The sequence below is a fragment of the Podarcis raffonei genome, chromosome 16 (genome assembly GCF_027172205.1).
Source record: "Podarcis raffonei isolate rPodRaf1 chromosome 16, rPodRaf1.pri, whole genome shotgun sequence".
Classification (NCBI taxonomy): Eukaryota; Metazoa; Chordata; class Lepidosauria; order Squamata; family Lacertidae; genus Podarcis; species Podarcis raffonei.
The window spans coordinates 6718565-6744085 of NC_070617.1; the positions used below are offsets into that span (position 1 = coordinate 6718565).

A 25521-nucleotide genomic window follows, 5' to 3' on the forward strand; every position below is an offset into this window, starting at 1 on the left:
TCAACTCAGTCTTGTGAAGCACATGGAGCTGGAAAGGATGAGTGGGGAAAGCTCACTCTTCCAACTTCCTCCTTCAGCTATATGTGCAGTGGCACCTCTGGTTACAGACGCTTCAGGTTACAGACTCCGCTAACCCAGAAATAGTACAGTGGTACCTTGCAAGACGAATGCCTCACAAGACGAAAAAAGCGCAAGACGAAAGAGTTTTCCGTTTTTTGAGTCATTCCGCAAGACGAATTTCCCTATGGGCTTGCTTCGCAAGACTCTTGCGAGTTCTTGCGAGTTTGTTTCCTTTTTCTTAAAGCCACTAAGCCATTAATAGCCGCTAAGCCACTAAGCCGCTAATAGCCGCTAAGCCGCTAATAGCCGTGCTTCGCAGGACGAAAAAAACGCAAGACGAAGAGACTCGCGGAACGGATTAATTTCGTCTTGCGAGGCACCACTGTACCTCGGTTTAAGAACTTTGCTTCAGGATGAGAACAGAAATCGCATGTTGGTGGCGCGGCAGCAGCAGGAGGCCCCATTAGCTAAAGTGGTGCTTCAGGTTAAGAACAGACCTCCGGAATGAATTAAGTTCTTAACCCGAGGTACTACTGTACTTTTCCAGGGGAAAAAGGGTAACAACACAGACCACCACAAGGGGGTAGTGAAGAGAATTATATAAACTTTATGGGTGCCAGGAAAGTTCTCAAGGGTGCATTGTTCCCAACGATTTAGGTCGCTACCAATATAGGTCACCGTTCATCAAAGGGTAGCCTCCACAGTAACTCGTGTTTAAGGGAAGAAAAGTGTCTAAATGCCAAAGAAGAACAGGAGACCAGAGTTATGATGCAGAGTAAATTGTATTAGGAATGGAGAAAAGATATTTGAGTGAACAAATACAAACGCTCAAGAAGTTGGATATTTTTGAAAAGGGCAAATCTGAAGAAATATACATGAATCGTTTCTGGATTACAAATCCCTTCCCAGAAAGAGATCAGTTATATTGTTGGCAATTATAAAAAATCTCCCCGCCATTTTCACAGATGTACCAAACTGACTGGGAATAAATTCCAGGGGCCAAGTTCCTTGTCCATAGTTTGTCTGTTCTTTGCTATGCTAGAGGGGCGCAAAAGAGCTGTACAGATAATAAATAAAAGCCAGGGGAGGGGAAAGCACATAAACAGTGGGATAGAGGGGGGTTATGTTAAGATGAGAAATGGATGCATGAAAGATAGCCATGGGTCTGATTTTCAGGCTTGCTGGGTGCCCCCAATGCCCAGTGGCTTCATCAGGAATTGAGGATCCTCAGAATATCTTAAACCCAGGCTTGAATGCTTTGCAGTGGATATTCTTTCCCCTAATAAACCTTCCATATTTACTTAGCAGGGGCGGTAACAGATGCTTCCTCTGTCTCCAACGAATCCATAGCGATTCCCAAGTCCAAAACGAGATCCTCTAAGACCACCAGCTCCAAGAGCACCGGCTCCAAGAGAACCGGCTCCGAGGAACCCACTGCCCAAACCACCAGGGGAGCATGGAGCATTTCCTCCTACGGCCACTGGCTCACAGCTAGCAGAGAGGATGGGTCCTGGGATGGTCACGATGCAGGCTGGTGGCTGGATCACGACCTCTGCTGGTGGGATCTGGTTGATGCATGAAGGGGCGACACCAGAAAGAATACCAAGACTAGCAGAAGGGATGCCGGATCCCACCAGGGCGCCGGAGCCATAGCCGTAGGTGTCGCCAAGGCCAAGGCCACCAAGGCCTCCAAGGCCTCCAAGACCTGCTGATCCAAAACCGACGACTGGGGTGGAAGCGCAAGATGGGACAGCACAGGATGGTCCACAGTTTGCCATGGCTGAGTGATGGAGGTGAGTCTGAAAGGACACAGGAGGGAGCAGAAAGATTATTATAGGTAAGGAGTGTTACAATGCATTAAAGCCTAAGTTAGGTTACCCAATGGCCCATCTAGTCCAGCATTATCTTCTCACTGTGGTCTTCCTGATGTGGCAATGGGAGCATTGTAAGTAGAACACAAGCACAAGAGCACCCCCCCTCCGCTATTCAGAAGCATTACTGCATTTGGCCATGGAGGCACAGCAAAGGTGTCATGCCTAGTATCCATTGAAGGTCTGAAAGGACGCAGGAAGGAGCATAAACAATATTGAAGGCAAGAAGAGCTGCAGTGTTCCAGGGTGACAGGAGATATTTAGCCTCACCTCCCCCACCACCATTACAGTGTAAAAAATCATGTGTTTTTTAGTGCCATAAAATGGTGGTTGGCACCTTTACAGAGGTCAGAATGTCCCTAAGTTGATCTGTTGCTGAACTCCTGCTCGCATTCATCCCTTTTTGCTGGCCTTGCTGAGTGGTGCTGATGAGAGTTGGAGGCTGATAGAAAATATGAGCTTGAGAACTGGAGGCTGATGGGTATCTGGAAGACCACAGCTCTCCTCCTTCTGCTCTAAGTATTACAATTTGGAGAGTTTCAGGTTGACCAAGGCTGTCCTAGCTAGTACAGAAATGCCCTAAATATTTTTTATGTCACTTGCTAGTGAAGTCATCATAATCAATTGTCTACATTCTCCAGGCTAAAGCATAAGCGGCTTCCAGGACAAGGAAGACTAAGGCACCCCCAAATTCAATGTTGTCCCCTCCAGAGTTTGCCGGATTCCTGCCTGCATGGCCATTGGTCAGGAATGATGCAAGCTGCAGTTCAATAGACTTTGTGAACTCCAGCTCCTATCATCCACACCCATAATGGCCAATGGCCAGGGCTGATGGAAGCTATAGTCCACATGTGAACATAATAAATGACAGCTGAATCAGTCCTTCACCCTGTTATCACAGTGTTGAACCAGATGCCTTTTGGAAACCTTCAAGTAGGGTCTAAGAGCATCCACAACACTTCCCTCTCGTTGCTTCTGGTCATTGGCATTTGGAAGTACTACTCCTCTAACAGTGGAGGTAGAACATAACCAATGAACATGGTCAACATGGCCTAGCTCATTGGTTGCATTGCTGAACTTCTTCACACTCTACCCAAATTAAGCTCCTGAAATTTAAGGCGGTTAAAGCTACCAAGATGACTTGGGCAAGCCAAGCTTACCTGTTCCTTTGAGGAATGGAAAGGCAGGAGAAGCTGATCAGTGAAGCTGTTGGAGGACTCTGGATGGATGAGGGTTTTTTATACTGTGTCAGTGGCATCCTTGACAGCCCAGTGACATCACTTTGTTCTCAAGTTCCACCCTCAAGAACTGCTGATTCCATCATGTGCAAAATTACTTTAATAATTCCAGTGATGTCAGGGCCAAGCATTATGCTCTCCTCAGCTTATTACAATGAATCACCCAGATTGCATTTTCATGTTCTCTATTTCGCTCTGTGAGAATTTTCATTACATTTGCAGAACCCCTTACTTCTGTTATCCCCCAAATGGGAAACCGGTGTGGCCCTCCAGAATGCGGCTGAACTCCAGGTCTTAGAATCATAGAATTGGAAGGGACCCTGGGTCATCTAGTTCAACCCCTGTAATGCAGGACTTTCAGCTAAAGCATCCATGACAGATGGTCATCCAACATCTGCTTGAAAACCTCCAAGGAAGGAGAACCCACAACCTCCCAAGAGAGATGGTTCCACTGTTGAACAGCTATTGCTGTCAGAAAGTTTTTCCATATGTTTAGTCAGAATCTCCTTTCTTGTAACTTGAGGCCATTGGTTCGAGTCCCACCCTCCAGAGCAGGAGAAAACAAGTTTGTTCCCTCTTCCATGTGACAGCCCTTGAGATATTTGAAGATGGCTATCATATCTCCTCTCAGTCTCTTCTTTTCCAGGCTAAATATACCCAGCTCCTTCAACCATTCTTCATAAGGCTTGGTTTCCAGATCCTAGAAACCATTTCTGGAAATCATCCCTGACCATAGGGCGTGTAGCATTCTAAACCAGATGTAGCAGAAATGATGCTCTACCATTGTCTCTGATCATTGGCTCTGCTGCCTGTGGACTAAAGAGAGATGCAGTTCAGAAGCAACCGGAGGGCCGAAGGTTAGCAAATTTTGTACTTAAGGGCTTGCCGATGGGAAGGTCAGTGATTCGAATCCCTGTGACGGGGTGAGCTCCCATTGCTCAGTCCCTGCTCCTGCCAACCTAGCAGTTCAAAAGCATGTCAAAGTACAAGTAGATAAATAGGTACCACTCCGGCGGGAAGGTAAACAACGTTTCCGTGCGCTGCTCTGGTTGCCAGAAGTGGCTTAGTCATGCTGGCCACATGACCCGGAAGCTGTACGCCAGCTCCCTCGGCCATTAATGCAACATGAGTGTCGCAACCCCAGAGTCGTCTTCGACTGGACCTAATGGTCAGGGGTCCCTTTACCTTTACCTATAGGACTGAACAAAAAGGACTGTAAAATATAAAGTGCTCGTTGTTCTTGCCTGTGATGTTACCGAAGGGAGGAGAGGGTTCTCCACGCCTGACGCCCACTTCTCAATAGCCACTATGAGTTGCTCAAGTGAGGAGGCCGTCAGCAGCAGCAGCCATAGACAGGCAATAGGGTGCTCCCTCACAGTCACCACTGCCATTGCCCCTACTCGGAACAAGCACTGGTTCATCCTCCTGCCCAAGCTTGGCAGAGAAAATAAGGACATTCTGGGATCAAATCAGAAGCTGAGATGGCTTTTGCAATTCTGGGACTGTCCCTGGAAAATAGGGACACTTGCAGGGGGCAGGCGTATGAGCCTGCATTTTGACTCCTAATCTAGATGGCTTTCCTTGGGGCCAGTGTAGGACTACATCTCAAAGGCCAGACAGCTACAATTTGCAATAAATCCCTCTGCACAGGGAGCACTGGGAGTTGTAGAATTGTGAGGGGAATGGAAGGGGTCTCCCAACAACATTCAGCCTTACAGCAAACAACCTTAAACAAACTACAGCTCCCAGAATTCTTTGCCGCATGTCATGTCTGTTTAAAGTGGTATCATAGAGCTTTAAATACAGTGGTACCTCGGGATGTGAACGGGATCCATTCCGGAGCCCCATTCACATCCTGAAGAGAACATAAGACGCGACAACGCCTCTGTGTGTGCGCGGGTCACGTTTTGCCGCTTCTGCGCATGCACGTGACATCATTTTGAGCATCTGTGCATGCACGAGCGGCGAAACCCAGAAGTAGTGTGCTCCTTTACTTCTGGGTTGCCACAGAGCACAACCTGAAAGCGCTCAACCTGAAGCACATTCAACCCAAGGTATGACTGTACATGACATTACAGTGGTACCTCAGGTTAAGTACTTAATTCGTTCCAGAGGTCCGTACTTAACCTGAAATTGTTCTTAACCTGAATCACCACTTTAGCTAATGGGGCCTCCTACTGCCGCCGCACCGCCAGAGCCCGATTTCTGTTCTTATCCTGAAGCAAAGTTTTTAACCTGAAGCACTATTTCTGGATTAGCGGAGTCTGTAACCTGAAGCATATGTAACCTGAGGTACCACTGTAATTTGGCCAGGGAGAAAGATGTCTCTCAATACATTCTCTCAACACCATGTGTCATTTCACTCATTTCCCATCTGCCCCCTCTCCTTTTATTCACTTTTAGTTTTTCTAAACTAAAAAGTAGCAAGCAATACAAATGTTCCCAGTAAAGGGGGTTGTTGCAGTCCCCTGATCATTTTGGTCGCCAGCTTTCTGCACTTTCCCCCAGTTCAAGAATCTCGTTTTTGAAATTATTATTTTTTATAATAATATTCTATTCATCACCTTTTTTCAAACAGAGCTGTACACAAATGAATACGTCGCTTTCTTCAAAGAAGGGGGGTAAATAAGTCATTGGTTGGAGACACTAATCCAAGTGTTAATTAAACTCTACAAATATGCTACAAGGACTCTTCCAGGAAATTAGGCCTTTATTTTGTGGTTTGCTAAAGTAAATCTATATAATATGGTAATATCTGTCCTCTCACCAGAAAGGCTGGTGGAAGTGTCAGCCTGGGAGTCCATAACATGAGCTGAGGCTGGCAGACATGTTCTTATTAAATTCCAGGTTGGCATTTGGTTCCTGGCATGAACATCCCAGAAGACGTCTGCTTTGATGGGCACTTTGATCTTGGAAAATGGCTCCGAAAAATGCCAAGCTTCTGAGGCAACAAATAACCTGTGTTTGTTTGTTTGATTTGTTGTTTCAGGAAAGCCCAAAGAAGGGTAAAGGATTCTTAGCCAGATGCAGAGATGGCTGGATCATTCCCACTTCCCATCAGTTATAAAAGTGGGCCTTAAAAAGACCACTGGTGGACGGAAACCTGCCAAAAATGCCTATTTATAAACGGGGTTTAACAAACATTCTGGGCCTTAGAATCTGCCTTTTACCTTTTACCCATTATTATTATTATTATTATTTATTGAATTCATATACCGGCCTATACCTAGAGGTCTCAGGGTGGTTCACAGAAAAGATCAACATAAAAACCACAATATATATATATATATATAATCAAAATAAAAGCAACAACCCAGTAACAACTCCCTCCCAAAAAGAAACACATTTTAAAAGAGCAGAGGGTGTTAATCAAATCAACCAAAGGCCTGGTTTAAAAGGAACATTTTTGCCTGGCGCCTAAGGTGGATAATGAAGGCGCCAGGCAAACTTCCCTGGGGAGAGCATTCAACAGCCAGGGAGCCACTGCAGAGAAGGCCCTGTTCTCGAGTTGCCACCCTCTGGACCTCTCAAGCAGGAGGCACACAAAGAAGGGCCTCAGAAGATGATCTCAGGGTCCGGGTAGGTTCATTTGGAAAGAGGCGGTCCTTGAGGTATTGCGGTCCTGAGCTGTTTAAGGCTTTATACATCAAAACCACTTTGAATTGGGCCCAGAAACGAATTGGTAGCCAGTGCAGTCAGACCAGGATCGGTGCAATATGCTCAAACCGTCTTGCTCCAGTGAGCAGCCTATTTGCTGAATTCTACACCAGCTGAAGTTTCTGAACCATCTTCAGAGGCAGCCCAAGCATAATGCATTGCAGTAATTTAACCTTGAGGTTACCAGAGTACAGTGGTACCTTGGGTTACATATGCTTCAGGTTACAGACTCCGCTAACCCAGAAATAGTACCTCGGGTTAAGAACTTTGCTTCAGGATGAAAACAGAAATCGTGCTCCGGCAGCGCAGCGAGAGTGGGAGGCCCCATTAGCTAAAGTGGTGCTTCAGGTTAAGAACGGACCTCCGGAACGAATTAAGTATGTAACCAGAGGTACCACTGTATAGAAAACAGTAGTTAGGCTATCCCTGTAAAGATAGGGCCACCTGAGCCTTGAGCGATAGCAAAAGATCCAGGAGTAACCCCAAGCTACCAACCTATTCCTTCAGAAGCAGTAACCCCATCATGAGCAGGCAATCTCCCACCCATCCAGTCTAGGGAACCACCCACTAACAGTGCCTCAGTGTTATCTGGATTGAGCTTCAGTTTGTTGGGTCTCATCCAGTCCATTACCGAGGCAAGACACTGGTCCAGCACTTCCACTCCCTCACCTGCATATGCAAAGGAGAAATAGAGCTGAGCATCATCAGCATACTGCTGACAGCATACTCCAAACCTCCGGATAATCCCACCCAGTGGTTTCATGTAGATGTTAGACAACATGGGGGATAGGATTGAGCCCCACGGAATCCCACACTGAAGGTTCCACAGGGCTGAGAAGCACTCCCCAAGCAACACCCTGTTAGGATATTTCCGTTCCACCTTAAAAGGGAGCAGGCTTTGTGAGTCACAGAGTCTGCGTATTTCCTGTTCACAGGATGTTTATGTTTTTCAGTTGCTTTCGTTTCCTTCTTGTTGCCTGAACATACCGATGCAGGCAGTCATGTTCTTTTTTGTTCTGACCAACGCTGAATAAACTGGAAATATGCTCTCCTGCTGTGCATCTCTCGCTGTGTGAATTCTGCTGACAGAAAGTGCACCAGCCTAAGAATGTGGCAATCTGTTTCTGAGGCTTCGTGTTGCTAATTGCTGATATTGCCTGTCTACGGGAGGTCGATGGATTGTCCGGCAGCCGGCTTGGGGGCTATGATGGACTATGTCTCCCTGGCAGTAACCCAACACACCCTCTGGGAACGGCGATCCAAGTAGGACTGGAACCACCATCTAAAGCCTGGGACAGAAAGTTTCATAGTCCTCTAGCGACCGTAGTGGCTCATTTACCAGAGGCAGGGGCATCTTACCCATAGAGGCTAGTGGTGCGGGGCGCCGGGGTGCCAAGTTCTGGAGGGTGCCAGGGAAGAGGCAGCGGCTGGATGCGGGGCCTCCCAGCATCAGCTCGCCATGCTCACCAGCCTCCGCCATGTTGCGCCTAAGCAGTGCCGCACCCAGAGTCTCCAACAGCTGTGGCCACCGTGGCATGAAGCTGCCAACTGAGCCAGGAGGTGCCACGTCCAGCCTCCACCTCATCCCCACTGGAGAAGCTGCCCTCCAGCCGCTGCCCACCTCCTCCAGACCCGCCGGCAGCACCGTCCTCCCTAAAAAACTCTGGGAAATGGGGGGGGGCACCAGAGGGAGCAGTGTACCACGGCGCCAGATATGCTTAAGACAGCCCTGACCAGGGGTAATGTAATTCATGTTAGCTCTGGAAGTGTATCATCGATTCTGACCAAACTACAGTAAGTCTCCTGATGTACGTTGTGTTCGAGGAGGCTTCTCCATACAAACCAGGAAGTGACCTATGTTGTTAATCCGTTGGCCAGTGTGAGACCTGGATGAAGGATTGATTATGTGTCTTTGGCCCAGGGCTCTTGGGTTATGACGATCAATGGCATGTATCAAGTGATGCCTCCACATGAGGCCTCTTTGCAAAGCTTCCCTTTTCACCTTTGATGTAAAATGAAGTTGGTGGAACATTATCCCAGTGGGGGAGAAGGGAGATCAGCATGTTGGAATGTGCAGTGCAGTTATTGTGAGAATCCAGCAACAGCTTCATTAAAGACAATTTGCTCATACTCTTTATGGCTATTATTAAAGTAATTTGGTGTGTGATGCTGATGAGGCAATTTGTTGGCAGCTAATTAAGACTTTGGGCAGGAGGGGGAAGATCCTGTGTCCCAAAACCACAGACCTGTGAGGCTTAGAGTATATAAGCCCATGGCTTGGAGAGCTTTTCCATCAGTTCCACCAGAGCTTCAGACATCTCTCAGCTTCCTGTTGCTTGGAAAAGCAGGTAAGAGAGCTGACTCCAGAAGGGTTTGTAGGAACATAACTTGCCTTTTCAATGTATCTTTGCCTTCCTGTTTCATTTCCTCTGTGTGTTTTCTTTAAAATATGGATAGCATGGTGAATCTTAGAGCTGGTTCAAGCCACAGAATGTGCGTCCCTCAGAAAAGGGAAGGCAAATCTAAACATTAAGAGGTTTATTAGCTGTTGGCTGGATGCTTGGATGAGCTGCGGATGGGGACACAATGGCCACCCAGATGTTGGTGGACTGAAATTCCCATCAGCCCTGGTAAGCAGGGCTGAGGATAAGGGCTGATGGGAGCTGTAGTCTAGGAATTTCTGAACGACCACAACTTCCCCATCCCTGGTATAATGTCACCAGGCTGACGCTCCTGATCAGGCTCTTTCTCTATACATCCATCACTGCCAGTTGTCCAGTCTGGCTTTCCTTGGACTCCAGGGATATGTGTTTGCCACCATGCAAACAAGATACTGGATGAAATGGGCCTTTAGTCTCATCCAGCAGGGCTTCTTGTTCTTCTGCAAGCTGTGGGAATTGCCTGCTCTGCACCATAGCACTGCAACTAGGGACACAAAACCTGTGACTCTCTAGATGTCAGGGACTGGGGAGAGGAGGAATGGTGGAAACCGCCTCCCCAGCCTAACCCTTCCAGAGAAGAGGAAGACAGTTCAGACAGGGGTTTGAGGGAGGTCACAGCTCAGAGGCAGATGAGAGGAAAAGCTGGAAAATAATGGGGGGGGGGAGGAAGAGGAAGCACCGGGGGGAGGAGAGACAGCTGGTGGACACAGTGTATTTAGAAAGCATTACAGACCACCTTCCCCCCTTCTAGAACACGGTGAGCCTTGAAAGTAAGAGAGCAAAGAGCTCAAAGGCAGAGGGCACATAGCAGCAGATGTAGAAGTGAAGAATGAGGAAGTGGGAGAGACAGGGGAGGGGGTGAAGATTCACTTCAGACATCACCATTATCCAAGAGGCTGGGTTCCAAAGACTCTCTGTGAATACTGAATAATAAGCGGATGGAAAGAAACATTCATTGTCTTTGAACTTTCCTGGGCAACTGGCTGTGGGAGTTGCTGGCATCTGCCTGACACTAGATACACATCAGCCTCCAAGTCTCACCAGTCATACCAGCACTGTTCTGGTATGAACAGTGATCAGGGAAGATGGGGAGGAGTGATTCACAACATCTGGAGGACTGCAGGATCTCCAAATTTGAATAAGAGGTACTTGGATATTTGTACATAGGAAGGTCCCCACCCCTGCTTTAAATGTAAAGGGACCCCCGACCGTTAGGTCCAGTCACGGACGACTCTGGGGTTGCAGCGCTCATCTCGCTTTACTGGCCGAGGGAGCCGGGGTACAGCTTCCGGGTCATGTGGCCAGCCTGACTAAGCTGCTTCTGGCAAACCAGAGCAGCGCACGGAAACACTGTTTACCTTCCCGCCGGAGTGGTACCTATTTATCTACTTGCACTTTGACATGCTTTTGAACTGCTACGTGGGCAGGAGCAGGGACCGAGCAACAGGAGCTCACCCCATCGCGGGGATTTGAACCGCCGACCTTCTGATCGGCATACCCTAGGCTCAGTGGTTTGGACCACAGCGCCACCCGCATCCCAGATATGCTATAAGGCACAATAAAATGTAAATCTTCTTTTAGTATTATGAGTACACATTGTGATAAAATTTAAACAGATTTCTTGCATTGTAAAGGTGAGGCTAAATATCTCCCATTGGCCCCAGAACACTAAAACACTTGTCTATCTTTCTACTCCCTCCTGTGTCCTTTCAGACTCATCTCCATCACTCAGCCATGGCAAACTGTGGACCATCCTGTGCTGTCCCATCTTGCGCTTCCACCCCAGTCGTTGGTTTTGGATCAGCAGGTCTTGGAGGCCTTGGAGGCCTTGGTGGCCTTGGCCTTGGCGACACCTACGGCTATGGCTCCGGCGCCCTGGTGGGATCCGGCATCCCTTCTGCTAGTCTTGGTATTCTTTCTGGTGTCGCCCCTTCATGCATCAACCAGATCCCACCAGCAGAGGTCGTGATCCAGCCACCAGCCTGCATCGTGACCATCCCAGGACCCATCCTCTCTGCTAGCTGTGAGCCAGTGGCCGTAGGAGGAAACGCTCCATGCTCCCCTGGTGGTTTGGGCAGTGGGTTCCTAGGAGCTGGTTCTCTTGGAGCCGGTGCTCTTGGAGCTGGTGGTCTTAGAGGATCTCGTTTTGGACTTGGGAGTCGCTATGGATTCGTTGGAGACAGAGGAAGCATCTGTTACCGCCCCTGCTAAGTAAATATGGAAGGTTTATTAGGGGAAGGAATATGGACTGCAAAACGTTCAAGCCTGGGTTTAAGATATGCTGAGCATCCTCAATTCCTGATGAAGCCATTGGGCAATGGGGGCACCAAGCAAGCCTGAAAATCAGACCCACAACTATCTTTCATGCATTCATTTCTCATCTTAACATAATCCCCCTCTATCCCACTGTTTATGTGCTTTCCCCTTCCCTGGCTTTTATTTATTATCTGTACAGCTCTTCTGCACTCCCCCAGCAGACTAAAGAGCAAAAAACAACAACTATGGACTTGTCCCCTGGAATTAATGCCCAGTCAGTTTGGTACATCTGTGAAAATGGCAGAGGTGGGTAAAGTTTTACAAATCCCACAAATAGAACTTATCTCATTCTGGGACAAGATTTGCAATACAGAGACAATTTATGTATATTTCTTCAGATTTGTCCTTTTCAAAAAATAACCAACTTCTTGAGAATTTGTTCAATTATGTATCTCTCCCCCACCCCTGGATTCCTAATAAAACTTACCCTGCATCATAGCTCTGGTCTCCTGTTCTACTTTAGCATTTAGACTCTTTTCTTCCTTAAAGATGGATTACTGTGAAGAGAATCATCTGATGATTGGATTCCAATCAAGGCCTTCCATCTCTGGAGCATTCTTTGCAGGATTGGGGCACATTTTCAGGGAGTTTCTAGAATCCTTACATGACACGGCGTAGGTGGGGTACATTACAGGGGGGGTCTCCAACATTTCTCAGAGCAATGGCACCCTCAAGGACTTTCCTGGCTCCAATGTAGCTTCTAACAGTCCCATTCACTGCTTCCTAGATGGTCAGGGCAGTTCTATTTGCTTCCCAGAAAAGTGCCCAGTGCTTGAGGAGGGAGTTGGAAGACTTGACACACTCTTTCCTTTGGAATTTAATCAATAAAGTTGGTTGATCTTTGGTTCAGAGTAGACTTAATCATGGGAAGTTGGATCGACGCAGTCCCCTCCACTACCTGTTCAGTCTCAATCACACTTCACAAGCATCACTTAAAAAGAATATAAAAACACACACATAGAGATTCCATTGATAAAGAAAGCAAAAGTGATTTACAGTGACTCAGTGTAGGGGGAAGTATGGTGTGGGAGAAGCCACAGGCTGTGTAGGTTACTGCCTGTGCCATGTGCCAGCCCTTCCTCCAACCTGGGGAACTGTGGTTGTCCTATCAGCCAGCCCTTGGGTCTGAAGCTGCTGCTGCTAAATACCAGCTCAGCTCCCGGTAAGACCACCCTTATCTATGGCTGGATTGTGGATGAGAAAGCCAATCTGGACTGTTTCACTAAGACCTGGGTGAACCGGGTGCATCTGGTCTCAGCCAGTTGTGCCCACGTGGGTATTTGGCGTAGTATCATGGTAGACTTGGTGCTCAAGGAGGGGGAGTTGCTGCTGTGGTCTATAGAGATTTTCTCCCTCCCTTCCTCTCTCCCTCCCAGCTCTCTGTTCAATTTGGGTAGTATCTAGAGCATGTGTCCTTAGCATTGGGCAATCAAGACAGATTATGGATTCTGCTGATTTACTGCCCACCTCACCAACTAGCAGTCACCCTGCCTGAGCTGATGGAGCTGGTTTTGGAGGCAGTGTTGAGGAGGCCTAGATTGCTGGTTCTGGGGGACTTCAACAACCATGCCTAGGTTGGCATGGCTCAGGACTTCAGGCTGACATGACAACCATGGTTTTGCCCCAACATGTCACTGACCCAATGCATCTGGACCCTGTTTTCTCAACTGGGCAAGAAGATAAAAGAGAGAGAGAGAGAAAGGAAACATGTCCCTGTTAGTACTTCTCGACCTCTCAGCAGCTTTCAAGACCACTGACCATGGCAATCTTCTGGAGTGACTCTCCGAACTAGGGGTGGGTGACACCACTTTGCGCTGGTTCCAGGCCTACTTGGATGGTTGTTCCCAGAGGGTGTTGCTTGGGGAGTGCTTCTCAGCCTCATGGAACCTTCAATTTGGGGTTCTGCAAGGCTCAATTCTATCCCCCCACATTGTTTAACATCTACATGAAAGTGCTGGGTGGGTTTATCCAGAGGTTTGGAGTACAGCAGTATGCTGATGACACTCAGCTCTATTTCTCCTTTACACCTGCAGGTGAGGCAGTGGAAGTGCTGGACCAGTGTCTTCCTTCAGTAATAGACTGTATGAGACCCAACAAACTGAAGCTCAATCCAGATAAGACTGAGGCACTGTTAGTGGGTGGTTCCCTAGACCAGATGGGTGGGAGATCGCCTGCTCTTGATGGAGTTATACTTCCTCTGAAGGAGCAGGTTCATTGCTTGGAGTTACTCCTGGATCCTTTGCTGTTGCTCAAGGCTCAGGTGGCCTCAGTGGTCCAGAGTGCCTTCCATCAGCTTCAGCTGGTGGCCCAGCTATGCTGCTATCTGGACAGGAATAGCCTTACTACTGTTGTCTATGCTCTGGTAACCTCAAGGTTAGATTACTGCAATGCATTATACATAGGGTTGCCTCTGAAGACACTTTGGAAACTTCAGCTGGTGCAGAATTCAGTGGCCAGGTTGCTCACTGAAGCAAGACAGTTTGAGCATATTACACTGATCCTGCACTGGCTACTAGTTAATTTCTGGGCCCAATTCAAAGTGCTGGTTTTGACCTATAAAGCCTTAAATGGCTCAGGACCGCAATGCTCCAAGGACCACCTCTTTCTATATGAACCTACGTGGACCCTGACATCATCTTCTGAGGACCTCCTTTGTGTGCCTCCTCCTTGAGAGGTCCGGAGGGTGGCAACATGAGAACGGGGCCTTCTCTGCATGTCCTTTCGTCCCAGCTGTCTTCTCAGCATATCTTCCCAAATGGATTCAAACCATGAAACCTCCTGAAAATAAAAGCTATCCATATGAAGCTAATGGATTACAGGCCATCTACACCAGCAAAGTTTTTCTCCGGTGGTTCTGGTCAGGAGATGTGGAATACCAGGAGCTCAGGAGGAGAGACCTATTCACCAGCAGCAGTGCCAATTCACAAAGCAACCTTTATAAACTGTCCCTGCAACCCCTCAGTGCAGATGTTTTCCTGAGACAACAACAGACATCACCAACTTCTGCTGTCTCTCCTTCTCTACTCCCTGCCTCATTGGCCTTTGTGCCCCAAAGCACTTACAGCAGTACTATGAACAATTGCAATGAACTGAAACATGAGGTGCTCAGTCGTGCCAAACATAAGGTGGCAAAGACAGCCTCTCTCCCACACAGAAATGGAAACTCCCACACAGAAAGTTGCTGTTGCAACAGCTGGCTATGACAAGTGCCCAGGTGGCAGAGGCCAAGCAAAGCTGTCACCAGTTAAAACCAAGTCTCCTGGCTGTATGAATGTTTCATACACAACAGTGGACAGTGATGGTTCTAAGAGTTCTGGTTTGTGGAGTCATATAAGCAGTGCTTTTTTTTAGGGAAAATGGTGGCGGGCAAGCACCCCGCCTTGCCCCCACAACATTGGGTGCCCGGGGCATGCCAACATCACCCTGGCATGCATACATGACGTCCATATGCCCTGTGGCATGCTGACTTCACTTGGAAGAAAAAGCTCAGATCCTTCGCCTAATATACATTGCTTATCTGAATACTGAAATAAAGAAGAAAAGGACTATTGTCCAGGTCAAAATCACAGTAAATTCTGCAATATGTCTGAAACAAACTTGCAAGCACTTTTCTGCCATTCCTACCCAGTCCCCTTCATTGTTACCCTGTAGTCATACATGAATTACTTTAAAGACTGACTTGAGATTATCATAGTTTGAAATTGCTTACGAGCATGGAAACGTTTGGAAGCAGTTAAACGAAAATCATATAAGACCACAGTCTTGTGTACTTTTTACCATCTGCTGTTTATGTTTTTTAAACACTTGGCAAGATCCAAAACACAGTAATTTTTAACTAACGTGATTGGTTTTACAATTCTATGCCAGTATTATGTTCTCAAACATAATTTTTAAGAGAAGGTGCTAAAAATGCAGAGTATTCCACCCACCATCATAAGGCTCTTTGTTAAAGTCTCTACAAATGTAAAGACCTTAGGAGCAAAAGCAACCATTGAGCTGAGTTCATTCCTCAACAGTGGACCTCTGGGGGAATATCTAATAGGACACCGTTATATCTGTAAGCCTTTGCCCTGCCTCGTTTTGAACTCTAAGGCCAAACTTGCCAGTTGTTCCTTTTATCTCTTGACTCCCTACTTTAGCATTCCAATCCCCTATAATGAGAAGAACATCCTTCTTTGGTGTCATTTCTAGAAGGTGTTGCAAGTCTTCATAGAATGTTGGGAAAGATGGAGGGCACAAGGAGAAGGGGACGACAGAGGACGAGATGGTGGGACAGTGTTCTGGAAGCTACCAGCATGAGTTTGACCAAATTGCAGGAGGCAGTGGAAGACAGGAGTGCTTGGAGTGCTCTGGTCCATGGGGTCACGAAGAGTCAGACACGACTAAATGACTAAACAACAACAAATATCTGTAAGACAGCCTAGATGAGCCATTAGCCAGAATGGGGTTCTTCTCACATTAAGCAATAATTTAATATATTAGATAGATTTACAGGTGTGCATAGCTCTAGCAAACTATGTCCAAAGTAGTGAAATGCTACAGACTCACACTGAGGTTCTATACGACTAAATAGCATGTGTTTTCTGGAAAGGTATAATAGAAGTTTAGTTGAGTGATGCTGTGGAAAAGAGTGCTGGGGAGGACTGGTACAATGTTATGCCAATCTAGAAAGACAATATCTACGCTCCAAAAAGACTCATATATGGGCCCATATATTGTCTCTACTAATTTCTTATGCCTAATGTTGCTTTTTATGCTCCCGCTACCCCAGGCAGCAGCTGGTGGTTCTACAGCAGCAGTCCAGCTGACCATTCGTGGGTCATACCCAACTAATTTAAACTCAGAGTACACCCATTTAAAGTTCTGACCATAAAACTGCCATACGCCGTCATTCTCATGGGCTTGAATAATATTGGAGTCAACTCTAGGGGAGGTGTTCATGTATCATGTGCTTCTGACCATTCTATCAGTCAAAACACTTCTACCTGCTCCCTGCAATGATTCCACACTCTCCACCAACCTCCACATGGTATTATGGGGGTTCTCCTGACCCTCCAGAGAAGATATGAAGTACGTGCAGTTATGAGTGGGCACAGGAGAGGGAGAAAGGCCTGTAGCACTAGTGGGAGTCCCAGTGCTGATTTCTGCTGGAATGCTGGGTTGTTTGAATACAGTTCTATGATCTTAGAAGAAAACCAAAAAGCCAGTGCTATGATGCAGTGTAAATTTTATTAGGAATGAAGAAGACAGCATTTCAGTGAACAACAAGCAGGTTTGAACAGGGCAAAATGCAAAAAGCTCATGCGATTGAACAGCTTATTTACTTCTGAGAGAGGCGATGTATTTAAAGAACATAATTGCTCCGCTCCTTTACAGGAGGTCCCCAGTTACCCAGAAGATCCGGTGCAAATGAGTGTGCTAATTTCATCAACAGAGAGAATAATTCCTGTGCTCTTTACTCTGCTATAGGAACATGTGCCTTGAAGAGCCATAGGCAATAAATAAATACACATCAGAGAGGAACATAAATAGTGGGACACAGTGGAGGAAATTTAGATAGAAAGAGATGCATGAAAGATCTAGCTGGGCCTGATTCGCAGGGATGCTGAGCATTCCCCCAGCTCCTATTAGGACTGACTCGGATTAGGGTGCTCATCATAGCTAAACTCAGGTGTAGCTATTCTGCTGTTTATCTGGGTCTGTCTTCTTCTCGCTAGCTGATAGTCCATGTTTACTTAGCAGGGGTTGTAACAGATGCTTCCTCTGTCTCCAACGAATCCATAGCGACTCCCAAGTCCAAAACGAGATCCTCTAAGACCACCAGCTCCAAGAGCACCGGCTCCAAGAGAACCGGCTCCGAGGAACCCACTGCCCAAACCACCAGGGGAGCATGGAGCGTTTCCTCCTACGGCCACTGGCTCACAGCTGGCAGAGAGGATGGGTCCTGGGATGGTCATGATGCAGGCTGGTGGCTGGATCACGACCTCTGCTGGTGGGATCTGGTTGATGCATGAAGGGGCGACACCAGAAAGAATACCAAGACTAGCAGAAGGGATGCCGGATCCCACCAGGGCGCCGGAGCCATAGCCGTAGGTGTCGCCAAGGCCAAGGCCACCAAGGCCTCCAAGGCCTCCAAGACCTGCTGATCCAAAACCGACGACTGGGGTGGAAGCGCAAGATGGGACAGCACAGGATGGTCCACAGTTTGCCATGGCTGAGTGTTGGAGATGAGTCTGCAAGGGCATAAAAGGGAGCAGAAGCAAAATTGTAGACACGAAGTGCTGCAATGTTCAGGAGTTTGGGGAGATATGTAGCCCCACCACCATCACAATACAGAAAATCTGTTTAAATGTCATCAGAATGTGCATTTATAATCCTAAAAGAAGAAACACATCAGTACTTTATTAAAAGCAGAGATGACAACCCTTTGATGTAGAGAGGTGAGAGTTCCTATAAGTAATGTATGGAGAAGATGTGGTCCTTCAGATATTGCTGGCCCATCTAGTCCTTCACCCTGCCATCACGTTGGCCAGCCATATGACTCTGGAAAACTCTCAAGTAGGACCTGAATGCAACAGCAAACTCTCTTCCTGAAGTTTTGTGCTACTCCAGTGTTATTCAGAAGCACCACTGCCTTTGGCACATGGAACATAACCAAAGAACACAGCCAACATGACTTGACTCATTGGTTGCATTGCTGAGCTGCTTTACATTCTACCCAAATCTTAGCTCCTGTAATTCAAGGTGGTCAAAGCTACCAAGATGACCTGGACCAAGTGAAGCTTACCTGTTCCTTTGAGGAATGAAAAGGCAAGAGAAGCTGATCAATGAAGCTGTTGGAGGACTCTGGGCAGGTGAGGGCCTTTTATACTGTGTCTGTGGCATCCCTGCTCAATGACATCTCTTTGCTCTCAAGATCCGCCCTCAAAATCTGCTGGTTTCATCATGTGCAAAATTACTTTAATAATCCCAGTGGTGTCAGGGCCAAGGACTCTGCTGTCCTCAGCTTATTACAATAAATTACTCAGATCATCTTTTCAAGTTCTCTCTGTCTTCTCTCTGGGAATTTTCATTAATATTTTAGCACCATGCCTAGTGACTTGATGCCCCACACTGACGACTGTTGGTCTTAGTGGGACTTATTTGTGAGAAAACATGTATAGGATTTTGAGCTGTTGATTTTGTGTTGTTTTTTAAAGAATTTTTATTGAAACTTTTCCACTTAATACAACAAAAAACAAGCTAATCTGAATAAAATGAAAGAAAGAAAGGAATTGAAACTAAAACTCCCATCATTCCCAATAATTGGTAGTGCCAGCTAGGGCTGATAGGAGTTAGAGTACAACAACATCAGGTGAGTCCCATAGATTCCTTGCCCCTGTTTCAACTTTGTGGCTTAGGGCCCTCGTATTTATGGGACCGCCTCTCCTGATATGCCTCGCAGAGGACCTTAAGGTCCATGAATAATCATAGTTTTGAGGTCCTGGGCCCTAAGGAAGTCAGACTACCCTCCATCAGGGCCAGGGCCTTTTCAGTGATGGCTCCAACCTGGTGGAATGCTCTGTCCCATGGGACTAGGGCCCTTCAGGATTTAACCTCCTTCCTTTGGGCCTGTAAGACAGAGCTATTCCACATGGCCTTTAATTTGAATCAGCCTGATCTTTTTTTCCCCTTCTCTTCCCTCCCTCTCCCCCTCCCCTTTTATAAAGATTACCCACTCTGAGATCCCACAGCTAATTCTCCCCTGGCCTCCTTGCTGACCCAAGTAGGACTAATTCAGCCAGCTAGCCCTGGTGACTATCTAATGCTTAGATTCACAGTGCCCACCTACTGTCTACTTCCACAGTCAACTCAAGTCAACCTTCACTCAAGCACCCACAATCATCCACAGTCGACCATCCACAGACATCTACAGTTAACCCACCCACACTCAGCATCCAATGACATCTGGGGGGCCACTGGTCACCCTCTCACACACATTTGGGCCTCATTTTGTATAGATCAGATCCAATATAAACCTACTGGCTGCTGTTTCTGTAGCACCACATATAAGAATACAATAAGAGCCCTATTGATCAAACACAAAGTCTGACTAATTTTGGACATCAAGATCCTTCTATGAATCTTCTGAGTAGGGCAAAGAAGCAATAATTCTCCAGAATAATCTATATAGCTCCTCCATTTTCAAGAGCAGTGTTCTAGATATACCCAGTAAAAAACAAAGAAGTCTTTACTAGGAATAGCTCATACACTGTTCTTGAAAATGGAGGAGCTATATCCATTATTCAGGAGAATTGTAATGTACTAGTGTGTGAGACCTCAAGCTAGCACTGTAATTTAAGATTCAGGGCATTTTTAGACTAGACGGATCAGACCCAAGTTTGTTGAATGTCATGCAACTCTGTCCATCAACCAATGTCCACCTGTTGGGTAATCTGGGACTGGAGCCCTGTAGGTCCCTTAAGGCACATTTCAGTCTCACCCTCTCAACCACTCTCTGTCTCAAAGGTGGTTGAGCATCTGTCTTGTATTCATGAGGTCCCAATTCCTGGCACCTCCAAGTAGGGCTGGGAAAGGTTTCCTGTCTGAAGACTTGGAGAGGCACTGCCAGTCAGTGTAAACAACACTGAACTGGATGGACCAATGGCCTGACTCAGCACAATGCAGCTTCCTATATTCCTATTTCAATCAACCTTTACTTAATTCAAAGCTGCACTTTTCAGGGTGGTTTAACAATCAATCCCTCTTCAGATCTGTAGGAGAGACAGAATGGAGTGTTTTCCCTCAGGGTGTGAGGCTGAGAAAGACGGGAGCTGTTCCAAGTGGGAGCTGGGAAGACATGGATCTCTGAATTGAAGATTAAGACAGAAGGTTGATAAAATATAAAATTCTGTGTTTGTGTAGGTGTGTTTCTTTTTGTTCTCCTCCCTCTTTTTCATTTTCTTATTTTGCTCTCTTTAGATATTACCTTTGTTTGGTTTTTATCGTATTATAAGTTGAAAACATTTAACAAAATAGATTTTTTTATAAAAAAAATCCTCTTCTCATGGAACATAGGTCATTTGAGCTCTGGAAGTGGAATAGGGGATCTCCTAGCAACTCCCAGCGCCCCTGGGAAACTACAGCTCCCAGAATTCTTTCGGGGGAGCAATGACTATGTGGTATCATAGTGTTGCGAGTGTGGTTGGGAAGAAAAGCTCCTCTCTATCCACTCTGTCATCACTCCACAAAATTATTTCATTCACTGTTACTTGTTCTAAACCATGCACAGGCAAACTCAGCCCTACAGATGTTTTGGGACTACAACTCCCACCATCCCTGACCACTGGTCCTGTTAGCTAGGGATGTTGGGAGTTGTAGTCCCAAAACATCTGGAGGGCCGAGTTTGCCTATGCCTGAGCAATAGTATGAGTTAGGGATGGATGGCATGGCATGGATGGATGGTCTTTTCCAGAGGATTATGCTTGGTGAGTGCTGTTCAGCCCTGTGGAGCCTTCGATATGGGGTTCCTCAGGGTTCAATCTTATTGCTTATGCTGTCTAACATCTACATGAAACTGCTGAGTGGAGTTGTATACAGTTTTATACGAAAAAGTGGCAAGCAGGTAACTATCAGCATTAAGAAAGTTCTTCTAGTCCCCTGAACATTTTGCTTGCCCCCTTTTCCCCAGCTCAACAATATACTTTTTGAGATACTCAAAAAGAATTGGAAATATATCTCTTCCTTTAGGAGAGAGTTTCTCAAAAGGGACATCTGTGGGAAAAGGCTACTGGACTAGATGAGCCATGCTGTTATGGGAAGCTGGGCTGAAGTGTTCATTAAACTCCACAAATTTGCTACATGGACACTTTTGAGAGATTAGGCCTTTATTGTGTAATATGTAATATCCGACCTGTCACTAGAAAAGATGGTGGAGTGTTGGGACTCCATAACAGGAGCTTCAGCTTGCAGCCATGTCCTTATTAAATCTCAGCCTGGCATTTAGTTCTTGGCATGAACAGCCTATGAGAGAAGTTTGCTTTGATGGGCACTTTGATCTTGGAAAATGGCTCTGAAAAAATGCCAAGCTTCTGAGGAAGCAAATATCCTATGTTTGTTTGTTTGATTTGTTGTTCTAGGAAACCTCAAAGAAAGGTAGGGGATGCTTAGCCATGCAAGATGCAGCGGCAGGTTGAATCATTCTCAGTTTCAGTCTCTGTCAGTTATAAATATGGGAATTAATAAATCTGTGGGGTTGGAACCTGCCTCAAATGTTTAGCTTGAAATCAGGGTTCAGCAAACACTCAGGGCCTTGGAAACTGCCTTATATCAAACCATACTATTGTCTATACAGTATTGTCTACACCATGGGTAGGCAAACTAAGGTACATGGGCCGGATCAGGCCCGATTACCTTCTGGACCCCGGCCGTGGACGGTCTGGGAATCGCTGTGTGGATCACCAACACGCGCATTCTTTTCCTCTCCCTCACACGGCAGCGGTGGCTGCGGCGGTGGCTGCGGCGGCGGCAGCAGGGGCAGCAGCGCCTCCTCCCTCCCTCCTCCTGGCTTCTCCCCGCCCTGCCTAGAGGAGGAAGGGGGCTGGGCTTTGTTGGTTCCAGCAGCAACGGGCGCTCAAGCGGCCACCATTTTAAGCAGCCCCTCTCCGGAGGGGCAAGTATGAGAGCTGGATGTGGGGCTAGGTGGGCCTTTGGTTTATGGCCTAATCCAGCCAGGCTTTTCCTGGGTTTTGATGGTGAGTGGCTTGTGTTCAGTGATGCCTCCACATGGCCTCTTTGCAAAGTTTCTGTGCTTTATTTGATCTGAAATGAAGCTGGTGGAACATTATCCCAGTGGAGGGCATGTTGGAATGTGCAGTGCAGTTACTGTGAGAATCTAACAACAGCTTCATTAAAGACAAATTGCTCCAACTCTTCACGGCTATTATTAAAGTAATCTGGTGTGTGATGCTGATGGAGCAATTTGTCGGCAGCTAATTAGGACTTTGGGCAACAGGGGAAGGGGGAAAAAAAACCACCGCTGTGTCCTGAAACCACAGACCAGTGAGGCTGAGAGTATATAAACCCATGGTTTGGAGAGCTTTTCCATCAGTTCCACCAGAGCTTCAGACATCTCTCAGCTTTCTATTGCTTGGAAAGGCAGGTAAGAGGGCTGACTCCAGAAGGAGTTTTTGGAATACCATTTGTCACTTTTCTAAGACATATCTGTCTCCATCCATCTCTTCCTCTCTGTTTTGCTTTAAAAAATATGCATGGCATGGTGATTCTTTGAGTTAGTTCAATCCATAGAATGGGTGTTTCTTGCAAAATGGAAGTTGAATTCAGACATGAAGATATATGTCAGCTGCAGCCTTACTCTTTGGTTGAGGCTGTGGCCCTCCATATATTATTGGGCTGCAACTCCCATCAGCCCCACTCACCAGGCATGATGGTCACGGATGATGGACCTGTTCTCCAGGAACATCTAGAATAGATGGATGAAGTTCCTTATCCCTGGTATACAGTAAATAGGCAGACACTCATGGTCAGGCTGTCTCTCCCCGCATCCATCCCTGCCACTCCTCCAATCCTTGCATTCATTGCACTGTCGGGACAGGCATTGGTTTGGCCAACATGAAAGCAAGAAACTGCACCAAATGGGAATTTGGTTTATCCAGCAAAGCTTATCTTAAATTGTTCCCACAGATTGCATGGACATCGTTTCCATGACTGTGGACATTGCTTCCATGAGACCTTCAATGGCTACTAGGCATGACGCCTTTGCTGTGCCATCCATGGCCAAAAGCAGTAATGCTTAAGAATAACAGAGGGAGGTGGGTGCTCTTGTGCTTGTGTTCTACTTACAATGCTCCCATTGCCACATAAGGAAGACCACAGTGAGAAGATCATAGATGGGCCATTGGGTAACCTAACTTAGGCTTTAATGCATTGTAGCACTTCTCATCTATAGTAATGTTTCTGCTCCTTCCTGTGTCCTTGTAGACTCCTGTGTCCTTGTAGACTCACCTCCATCACTCAGCCATGGCAAACTGTGGACCATCCTGTGCTGTCCCATCTTGCGCTTCCACCCCAGTCGTCGGTTTTGGATCAGCAGGTCTTGGAGGCCTTGGAGGCCTTGGTGGCCTTGGCCTTGGTGACACCTACGGCTATGGCTCCGGCGCCCTGGTGGGATCCGGCATCCCTTCTGCTAGTCTTGGTATTCTTTCTGGTGTCGCCCCTTCATGCATCAACCAGATCCCACCAGCAGAGGTCATGATCCAGCCACCAGCCTGCATCGTGACCATCCCAGGACCCATCCTCTCTGCTAGCTGTGAGCCAGTGGCCGTAGGAGGAAACGCTCCATGCTCCCCTGGTGGTTTGGGCAGTGGGTTCCTAGGAGCTGGTTCTCTTGGAGCTGGTGCTCTTGGAGCTGGTGCTCTTGGAGCTGGTGGTCTTAGAGGATCTCGTTTTGGACTTGGGAGTCGCTATGGATTCGTTGGAGACAGAGGAAGCATCTGTTACAACCCCTGCTAAGTTCACATGGACTATCAACTAACGAGAAGAAGACAGACCCAGATAAACAGCTGAATAGCTACACCTGAGTTTAGCTAGGATGAGCACCCCAATCCCAGTCAGTCTCAATGGGAGCTGGCGTTCAGCACCCCTAGGAATCAGGCCCAGCTAGATCTTTCATGCATCTCTTTGCTATCTAAACTTGCTCCCACTATTTATGTTCCTCTCTGATGTTTGTTTATTTATTTGCCTAGAGCTCTTCAAGGCATATGTTCCTATGGCAGAGTAAAGAGCACAGGAATTATTCTCTCTGTCAAGGAAATTAGCACCTCAGTTGCACCGGAACTTCCAGGTAACTGAGGACCTTCTGTAAAGGAGAGGAGCAATGATATTATTTAAATACATCACCTCTCTCAGAAACAAATAAGCTGTTCAATCGCATGAGCCTTTTGCATTTTGCCCTGTTCAAATCTGTTTGTTGTTCACTGAAATGCTGTCTTCTACATTCCTAATAAAATTTACACTGCATCATAGCACTGATTTTTGGGTTTTCTTCTAAGATCATAGAACTGTATTCAGACAACCCAGCATTCCAGCAGAAATCAGCACTGGGACTCCCACTAGTGCTACAGGCCTTTCTCCCTCTCCTGTGCCCACTCATAACTGCACGTACTTCATATCTTCTCTGGAGGGTCAGGAGAACCCCCATAATACCATGTGGACCTTGGTGGAGAGTGTGGAATCATTGCAGGGAGCAAGTAGAAGTGTTTTTGCTGATAGAATGGTCAGAAGCACATGATACATGAACACCTCCCCTAGAGTTGACTCCAATATTATTCAAGCCCATGAGAATGACGGCGTATGGCACTTTTATGGTCAGAACTTTAAATGGGTGTACTCTGAGTTTAAATTAGTTGGGTATGACCCACGAATGGTCAGCTGGACTGCTGCTGTAGAACCACCAGCTGCTGCCTGAGGTAGCTTGGGAGCATAAAAAGCAACATTAGGTATAAGAAATCAAATAGAGTCAATGGTAAATATATACACAACAATATATGGGGCCATATATGAGTCTTTTTGGAGCTTAGGAATTGTCTTTCTAGATTGGCATAGCATTGTACTAGTCCTCCCCAGCACTCTTTTTTATAGCATCAGTCACCTAAACTCCTATTATACCTTTCAAGAAAACATATGCTATTTAGTCGTATAGAATCTCAGTGCGAGTCTGTAGCATTTCACTACTTTGTAGCTATTGTCTTTCTAGATTGCGTGGCGAGTTCCCACCTCCCACCAGAAGGAATAAAGACACGTGACACAACTATATTAGGTTAATGGGCAAAAATTGGCCACAACTTTATTGGTTACAGGTGATGAGCGGTATTGGCTTAGGCATTGGTCCTATCCAACTATCCGGCTTCAGCCTGATTGCTAGAAGACTGGGAAGGGTTA

General features: G+C 46.7%; 4 protein-coding genes across 4 annotated transcripts; 2 read left to right on the forward strand and 2 right to left on the reverse strand.

Moving 5' to 3' along the window:
- Positions 1-859: 859 nt before the first annotated feature.
- LOC128403678 (claw keratin-like) lies at positions 860-3137 on the reverse strand. The gene is made up of 2 exons (XM_053368657.1): positions 3092-3137; positions 860-1859 (listed from the first exon to the last, which is right to left on the reverse strand). The coding sequence occupies exon 2, from the start codon at positions 1836-1838 to the stop codon at positions 1362-1364; it is 477 nt and encodes a 158-aa protein (XP_053224632.1). The 5' UTR covers positions 1839-1859; positions 3092-3137; the 3' UTR covers positions 860-1361.
- A 5999-nt stretch (positions 3138-9136) lies between these two features.
- Positions 9137-12004, forward strand: LOC128403828 (claw keratin-like). The gene is made up of 2 exons (XM_053368924.1): positions 9137-9174; positions 10981-12004. The coding sequence occupies exon 2, from the start codon at positions 11002-11004 to the stop codon at positions 11476-11478; it is 477 nt and encodes a 158-aa protein (XP_053224899.1). The 5' UTR covers positions 9137-9174; positions 10981-11001; the 3' UTR covers positions 11479-12004.
- Positions 12005-16817: 4813 nt separating this feature from the next.
- Positions 16818-17813, reverse strand: LOC128403967 (elastin-like). The gene has a single exon (XM_053369181.1). It carries the CDS (start codon positions 17793-17795, stop codon positions 17319-17321), a length of 477 nt encoding a protein of 158 aa, XP_053225156.1. The 5' UTR covers positions 17796-17813; the 3' UTR covers positions 16818-17318.
- A 4666-nt stretch (positions 17814-22479) lies between these two features.
- On the forward strand, positions 22480-24176 carry LOC128404108 (claw keratin-like). The gene is made up of 2 exons (XM_053369430.1): positions 22480-22723; positions 23581-24176. The coding sequence occupies exon 2, from the start codon at positions 23602-23604 to the stop codon at positions 24091-24093; it is 492 nt and encodes a 163-aa protein (XP_053225405.1). The 5' UTR covers positions 22480-22723; positions 23581-23601; the 3' UTR covers positions 24094-24176.
- The last annotated feature ends 1345 nt before the right edge of the window (positions 24177-25521 follow it).